An 8766-nucleotide genomic window follows, 5' to 3' on the forward strand; every position below is an offset into this window, starting at 1 on the left:
CCGCGGCCCCCCCCCCCCCCCCCCCCCCCCGCAGTGGGATGGGGGAGAGAATCAGGGAAGTAAAACTCGTGGGTTGAGCTAAGAACAGTTTAATAGAACAAAAAAGAAGAAACTAATAATGATGATAATAATAAAAAGACAATAAAAGAATTGGAATATACAAAACAAGTGATGCACAATGCAATTGCTCACCACTCGCTGATTGATGCCCAGTTAGCTCCCAAGCAGCGATTCCCCCTCCCCCCAGTTTATATAGTAGGCATGACATGACATGGTATGGAATACCCTTTTGGCCAGTTTGGGTCAGCTGTCCTGGCTGTGTCCCCTCCCAACTCCTTGTGCCCCTCCAGCCTTCTCGCTGGCTGGGCATGAGAAGCTGAAAAATCCTTGACTTGGTATAAACACTACTGAGCAACAACTGAAAACATCAGTGTGTTATCAACATTCTTCTCATACTGAACTCAAAACACAGCACTGTACCAGCTACTAGGAAGACAATTAACTCTGTCCCAGCTGAAACCAGGACACTATTTAACACCTTACGTTAGGTTTACAGTTGGACTTGATCTTAGATGTCTTTTCCAGCCTAAATGATTCTATGAAAAATTGGAAATGGAATTGTGGGAAAACTCAGTTGGAAGGGACTTTGGGTGGTCTGTGGTCCAACCTCCTGCTCAAAGCAGGCTCAGCTCTGCAATCCCACCAGGTTGCTCAGGGCTTTGTCCAGCTGGGTCTTTGAAGTCTCCAAGGATGGAGACTGCACAAACCTGCCTGGGCCCCAGGTCCCACTGGTTGGCTGTATTCACAAGGAAAACATTTCTCTACCTATCTAGTCAGAGCCTCTCACTTCAACTTATTGTTTCATGTCCTCCCACCATGCACCCCTGTGAACAGACTGGCTCCCTCTCCTCAATAGCCCCAGTCCTCATACACAGTTGCTGGGGGCTGCTCTTAGGTCTCCCAAAACCGTCTCTGCTCTAAGCTGAGCCAGCTCCAGTCCCTCAGCCTCTCACCACAGGGCAGGTGCTGCAGCCCCTGACCATCTTGGCAGGCTTTTGCTGAAGTAGTTCAAGTTTATCTTTAATAAAAGGGCCCCAAACTGGCCATAGTATCTGGATGTTGTCTGACAGGTGCTGAGTAGAGGGAGATAATACCTTCCCTTGGTCCACTTAGTACAGTCCTGGATGCTGTTGGCCTTCTTTTACTACTTGTAATTCTTGGATTGCTTTCCTTGGAGCCCAACAGGAACCTGGGGAAAGGGGTAAAGTTCTCTAGTGTTACAGCAGGACAACATCTTGCTATCACAAGACGTTATACTTTTGTGTTTTGTATAGCAGTTGCCAGCAAAGTATGCATTTGATTTTTATAATAAATATTGCTATGAATGAAATTATGATCTTCCCTGTAAGTCATAAGGTAATGTTCTTTGCATATGTAAAAAATACATGCTAATGGTGAAATCTGTAGGTATTGTGTTCATACTGTGATTTTTCTTAGGAAAAAGTACAACTGGAAAGGTAAATGTAGGCCATAGCTACCAAGATACTGTATTTTTTGATTGCACTAGAAATCTGTGTAGTAAAGTGAACTTCTGTTTAGACAGTATTTGGATTTTGTTAATCTAAAACTGAGTATGATTATAATCCCTGATTAAGACTTAGAACAGAATGAAAATGTAAGCATTCTTAAATTTGGCACAGCTCTCTGTTTTTACATTAGTGCTCTTTACGTGTTTGTTTTTGGTTTTTTTTTTTTACAGATGGAGCAGTATATCATGCTTGCCGTAAATCTACATACTCAGTTCTCCCTGAAGACTACAACTGGTACTTAAAGGCACTTTGATGCGTGGCCTTTTTATGTAACACTTATTCCAGGGCTACTTTCTCTGTTGTGAAGTTGTCATATAATGGTATAAAATACATCTTCTGCCACTTTTGGATATTTTAACTAAAGTACTGTTTCTGATGATAATGATTGTGAAGTTAGTATTTAAAAAAATGAGTGTAATGAAAAATCATGCAGGACTCATTCTAAACATGGTGATAACACCAGGACCCCTGCAGTTTTGTTTGTGGAACAGCAAAAGTAGCTAAAGAACAGTCATTTTCATTAATGCTTGTTGTTAAGACAAAGTCCAGGTATTTTTGTACTGCTGCATGGGAAACTTGAGTAGGAAACTGGAAAAGATGATACAAATACAGTGAGAAACGCAGCATCCATGTCATACAAGGTTTTAGGAAGCTAATGTGTCATGGAAGTTAGTAAGGAAGAAGGGTGAGAAGAGAGTCATACTCCCTCAAAGAACCTCTCAGTAGGACTTTTTGTTCATCATGCTCATCATCTTTTACCAACTCTAAAAGCTGGAACCCCAAACAGAGCTTTGTTTCCTGTTCTTTCTTTTGTAGGTGCCATACTGCTTATAAAGGCATGTTGTCCTAGAGATCATTATCCCCATCTGTTGCTACAGTTTTGTATGCAAGTATTCGAAGTGTTAAAAGACTTTTTCCCAACCCATATTCCCAGCTATCTTTAATCCTTTATTTTACCCCTTTTTTCCTCTCCATCCAAAAAAAGAAACTTGAAGATGGCTGGGGAAAAAAAAAAAAGAAGTTCAGATCAAGTATTTGTGACCGTTATTTTATAAGGGTTTATTTTATAGAAGATTCTTAAGAATTCATAAATGCAAGATCAAATCTTGTTTTCTTCGGGACTCGGACTGCTTAGTTGCTCAGCATTTCTGAAAATTGTAAGGGATATATTTAAGAGTCTAAGTTTTTATTTTTATAGCAAGGTGGAACTTGCAGTGACGTCAGATTTGAAGACAATTGTCTGCTACCACCCTTCGCTTGAGATTCCATACGAGCATACAAAAGTATGTCCAAATGTACACATTTATATTTCTTACTCTCATAAAGGCATAAGTAGCTCATAATTTTGAGGGCATCTTTTTTTTATTTGAAATACTGATGTACTTTTTAGTATGTGATCAGCATGTCTGTGAAGTAAGCAAATGACCAATATAGCTGCTGTCATGAGCAGGACCTTATTCTTAGTTAAATTGAGGGAAAGTTGCAGAGTAAGAAATGCTCAGATATCACAGCATGTAGTAACTCAAACAGAATTAAATGAGGCATTCAAATACTTGTGCACTACAGAGAAAACTAGTGTCTGTCTATGAGTGTACTCCTCAGGGAGGATGTTTGAAATGCAGGTTATGGTTCACACATCCTACTGTGTACAGATGCCGCAGTCTGGGCAAGAGGATGTAAAGGAGTGCTGCTGCTGTTTTCAACTTGAGCTTTAAATTCCATTCAGCACTCTGGGTTCATAAATCCCACAAAGAACTTTAAATACTGAATTTTTATCTATCAGTAGTATTTTCAGTGTGCTTTTTATACTGACAAAAGTAAGTCTACATAAACTTTTCTAGTGTACACTTTTTGTTTCAATTTCTAGTTCTTATGAGCTAATAAAATACTGCAAATGGTAGCTACATTGCTGAAGTACCCAATATGAAAATTCTCCATTGCAAACTTAAAATTTAGCACTCTTTGCCTGCAAGTTACATATCGCTATTTTTAAACCTATCAGTTGCATCTCTCTCAGGAAAAACAAGACTAAACCAAGGAAAAATATTTGTACGGTGCTAGTAGTTAGGTTTCAGGTCATGAACAAATGTCTTGGTCTTAGCAGATGCACAGGTAATTAGGAAGTGACATTCTTCTCGAAGGTACAAATCATCTAAAAGCTTTTTTAGTAATGAAGATTGTCACTGAATAAATTTCTAAGTAGGAATAATACGAGTACTTTTGTATTAGTAGAACTGAAGCTTATGATTCAGCTAGTGAATTGAAGGAGGAGATCAGCAATAATGATGACAGGAGTGCTGATTTTAGGGGTAGGGTAATCAGCTGTAGCACCTGGGGTAATTAGATGTTTCTAGACATCGGCTCCACAGTGATGTGGCTTTGTTTGGGGGGGTGTGGGGGATGGTGATAAACAGCCTTTACAATTACAGGCATTCTTCTGTATTCCTTTGGTTTCAGCTGTTAAGAGTAAATTGTAATGCTATCTATGTAGCTTGGCTTTTTGATTTTCTCAAAAAAAAGAAGAAGGAAATACATACACTACTGTCTTTATAGCCCATACCACGGCCAGATCCAGTGAATAATACAGAAGAAACCCTTGATCAAGTTTTGAAATCCAGATTGAATGAAAAAGAGCTAAAGAACAAGAGAGGTCCTACAATTGAAGAGCTCAGCAAAATGTTTTACACAACAAAACATCGCTGGTATCCTGTGGGACAGTAAGTATTTTCTTTTCAATGTTTGTTCTTTTGGGATGTAAAAGGAGATACAGGAATAATTTAATGACTAGATTCAACCTAGGTTAAGTCATGTGAGACAAGATACTGTTAGCACATGGGCTACTATGTAAAATCTTAAATGCAGTGTTGTGTAAATGGAAGACTATTTCATAAGTTTTTTTTAATGATGACTCTTTGCAACTTTTTTTTGTAAAATGTGTCATGGAGTAGGAATTTTTCATACCATCTAGTTAACTACTGGTTTGGGTGATTAATATTAAAGTTGCATAAGTGAAGTCAGCATAAGAGAATCTAGTATGTAAAATATCTTCAATGAATATAACCAAATACAGCTTGGAAACATGAATTGTCTATTCCTTAACAGCTTTTCAGAAAAAAAACTTAATGGGATGATTCTCAGACCTAAGAATAGTAGAGGTTTTTCATTTGAAATGGTGAAAAGTGCACCTTGGTGTGCCTTGTACTCAGAAAGCTAGGAGGAGGAGAGGTGCAAATATGCATGACTGAGCTTAAAGAACTATATACATTCAGATATACCACTGGAAACAAATGGCATTCTAGTTTGTGTTACTCCTTTCCAGTCCATGTTACTGCACCTTTTGGTAGCTGCCAATTTATAGCTATGGAGACTTGATAAAGGCAGATTTATTATTTTTTTTTTTTTGTCCACAGAAAACTTTTTTTAATTACTGTGTTTTGGGAGTAGATAAAAGGAATGAAATTGTAGAACTTTCTATGGCCAAAGGGGGTAGCTGTCACTTTAATGAGCATCAAAGAGGATCTTCATTGTTTTAGGGTGGGCAATTAAGAGGAAAGTAGGGATCATTTTTGTTGTGAAGAGTTTGTTTTTTAGTTTGTCTGCAAAATATTACACTATTTAATGTACAGTCTGGCATAACTCCTTTAAACATCAAGTCTCTTTGTTCTGTAGCTATCATTTTAGCCAAAGGAAAAGCTGGCCATGTAAGAAAATTAACTTCACACAAAGGATTAAGAATAAACAGCAGCCTTTGTACCTATTCAGCTGTAGAATTGATTGGATTATTGCATGCTTGTAGCAGATGTAGCAATAGAAATGAGTAGCGTTATGTAACTCTGTGAACAACAGAGATTACATCTAATGAGTGCTCGTGTGTCTTGTGTCTTGGTTACTTGTGTAACCTCCAGATCACTCACCAGGGGGAAAAATATCAGGAGAATCGAAGACTCTCCAAAGCTTGCATTCACTGCAGCCTTTTTTTCTTCTAGGTATCATAGAAGACGCAAGAATCCTAATCCTCCTAAAGACAGATAATGAAGATAACTTCTTGTTCATCAGCACTTTGCTGTTAGTCTTTATGGGAAATAAAAATTACAGAATGTGAGATGTTTGGCAATTCAGTGTGAGTGCTATAACTAAAACATGCATAACTAAATTTGACTCTTACTTTCTACTTCAGCTAGTTGACAGAAAAACAACAAAACTGCACTGATCAAACAAGGATCCAGTGAAGGCTATTGTATACGTGTGGTCAGTGAATGTGCTAGTCTTAGAGCTGGATTTAACAGGTGATGGAGTGCTCGATTAAACTAGGTCAAGGGCTCATCGTTGGTAAAGTGAATGCATAGGAGTAGTATGTCAAAATGGGAAGTCTGGAACTGGACACGTTAGGGTTTGGTGTTACTTTGGGGGGATAATTTAGAAATGTAGTAACTGAAATGCAGGTGAGCTTTAATCCTGAGGTATTAATGAAACAGTATTGATGAAAAAATCATGAGTGGTATTTTTGAAAACGATGAAATAGTTTTGCTTTTTCTGTTAGACTTGTAAGACATCTGATTCCATGTTTAATCCTACATCAGCCAAGTGATTGTATTTAAGGCTATTGTCATGTACTGAAAACTGGCCAACTAATTGTTAATTGTAGCTTCCAAGGCATAGTAAATCACCCAGCATTCCCACATATCTGAGAGAACTTCTGTGTGTGTTTGGGGGGGGGAGGGGGGAGAGGTTGGTTTTGTTTTTTTAACCCCACCCCAACTACTGCTCAATGAGGATGCTATATTTGTATAGAAACTGGAATAGCTGTAAGCTCAGGGGAGGAAGAGTTCTTTGCCTCAGCAGGGTAATCCGTGAAGACTCCCAGCTCTTTCTAGCTTACCTAGGGAGAAGGATTGGCCCTTTGTTATATGAAATGCTTTAAATTAATGTCATGTGATACTACTTAATAGTTTTAGCATTTTGTAGTACTTAAATGTTTCTGCTATTCTAATATTCTATGTCATCTAGCATTTTTTTCTCAGGAAAAGGAGATACTTTACTCCAGTCTACAGTTTTAGGCATCAGCCTTCTTAGAGAATGGGCTAGCTTGGAACATTGTGCCTCAGCAGAGATCCCAGTGACTTCATTAAGTCTTCTTAGCAGATCCTCATAAATAATCAGAAAATAATTGTCCAATATATGTCATACATTTTGATTGTATTTCCTTTCCAAAGCAACTTGGATAAGCTAGGAAGGTTCTTGTTTCTTCTCTTAGTCTAGTATAATTTTGCCAGCATGTGTTATCTACACATCTTGCTAGAAGTTGAGTACTATATAAAGTCTCTAATCCTGGTCATTGTTACTATAAAGAACACTTATTTTCTAAAGTTATTACTCAGTAAGCTTTTTTCCTTTAATTTCCTTTAATTGTGAAAAAAGCAATGTTGGATGTGTGTAAAAAGACTGCCTTTAAATACTTCTGGAAAATTTTTCTGTAAAGCTAGTCTAAGTATTTATCTTGGTATTATTTTAAAAAATGCATTTTTAAATCCAAATGCCAGTTAGCTGATAATGGTTTATGATGGCAGAGCATGAAATTGTTTTGCTTATTCTCTCTGTTAGGCTTGTAAGATCTGAGTCCATGTTTCAGCCTACATCAGCCAAGTGATTTTGGCTCTGTATTATACGATGTGTTGCTCGTGTGGTAACAAACGTGCTATCATGAAGGAATGTATTGTGTTTATGAAAAGGATTGCTGCTTACTCTGCAAGTTCAATCACATGAAAATAATTATTTTTTTCTACCTAGAATATAACTTTGTTAATAGTTTTTAGTAATTTGTAGTACAACACATCGTAGCATTTTCATCAATTCATGGTGCCTGGTACTGACACTGGTCCATAAGTGAGCAGCTTACATCTTATGGTTAGTGTTCTGTTGCGTTCCACTGCATAAAATCGAGCCCCCTTTATTTCTGGGAAGCTGAGACCTAATTTGTCACTGTTTGACTTCACTCCAGCCTAAGAAAAGATATCCTTGGATTAATTTAAACTTTCAATTATTTTTCCCCCTTCTTCTCCCTGATACTTTTGCTTATTGCTGCCTAATAATAGTAAGACATTTTGCTTTACAGAAGCCTTCTGTTACCATGTTTGTCTGTTCTTGCCTGTCAAACCCTGTTTTTGACCAAACATCCACAATCACTGCAGAAATGTTGGATTTCTCAATGTTTCCCAAACATTTTTGGATGCTTTTCAGGCATTTTGAGGGCTAAATATCTGTGATGTGCTGGACTGCTATCTTTAAAGTACTTCCTCTTCTGACCAGTTACTGGAAACTGAGTCTAAAACACGTTCACTATGTATACCCTCTGCCATTTTGTTACTACATTAATTCATAAAATTGGTATTTTAAAATCTTTGCCCACATTACGCTGCCACTCTCAATCTTTCTATGTTCTCTTCTACTAAATCTTTCTCCTGGGTCATCTGAAGCATGACCTAATTAAAATCCTGCTCTCACAGTAATTCCAAGCAGTCCCCCTGATTTTCTAGGCCTTGAACAATTACATAAAGCTGCCTTCTCTGTTTCTCTTCACTTGAAAACTTGGAATTAGAATCAATCCATTTGATTCTTGTTCCCCTTCTACACAGAAGAATAATCCATCTGAAAGTTAGTTTGGGATTTCTGTTTTCTGTTGCTCTTGTTCTTTGTAATTGAAAACTTTAATTGCATAAAATTCACTGAACGTTAAGACTGCTCTGGTGTCTTTTATCCAATTTTAGGCACTTAGCCATTTGCTTTGTGTCTAGTAGTTATTAAGTGTTTCAGACCTTATTAGGCTCATTGCTGTGGAAATTTTTTGCCTTTTCTGTGGGCAAATTGTTGTTCTGCATATTCTTGGTACTACCACCAGGAGGCAATCTTGCACAATAACGCAACTGGATTTGTCTGAAACCATAGAGGATTTAGCTGTATCATCAAATTTAATACCATGAGAGATATGCATTAGCTGTTCTTTGCTAAAATTTGTAAGTACTTAAGAAAAAAGGAGCTCCCTAGCAGGTAGGAAAGTGGTTGGATTCAAAGGGTCTTTTGTGGGACTTGCCTGTTTGCTTTGACTGATTTGACTTTTGTAATGTGTAGCAGAGATGTATGTTCACACTTAAAACAAAAAAAGCCCCACCCTCCCGGTTGT

General features: G+C 37.7%; 1 protein-coding gene across 5 annotated transcripts in view; it reads left to right on the plus strand.

Moving 5' to 3' along the window:
• Nucleotides 1–8418, plus strand: part of MRPL42 (mitochondrial ribosomal protein L42) — an 11213-nt gene extending 2795 nt beyond the window's left edge. For 4 of the 5 annotated variants that reach the window (XM_010561872.1, XM_010561870.1, XM_010561869.1 and 1 more), the window contains exons 3-6: nt 1760–1823; nt 2788–2872; nt 4143–4306; nt 5576–8418. In XM_010561872.1, coding sequence (XP_010560174.1) covers nt 1760–1823; nt 2788–2872; nt 4143–4306; nt 5576–5621 — 359 coding nt within the window. In that variant the 3' untranslated portion in view covers nt 5622–8418. The remainder of the gene's footprint in view (nt 1–1759; nt 1824–2787; nt 2873–4142; nt 4307–5575) is intronic. The other variant, XM_010561868.1, reaches the window with a different exon arrangement.
• Nucleotides 8419–8766: the final 348 nt, after the last annotated feature.

This window comes from Haliaeetus leucocephalus, unplaced genomic scaffold (genome assembly GCF_000737465.1).
Source record: "Haliaeetus leucocephalus isolate CR32 unplaced genomic scaffold, Haliaeetus_leucocephalus-4.0 Scaffold151, whole genome shotgun sequence".
Lineage (NCBI taxonomy): Eukaryota > Metazoa > Chordata > Aves > Accipitriformes > Accipitridae > Haliaeetus > Haliaeetus leucocephalus.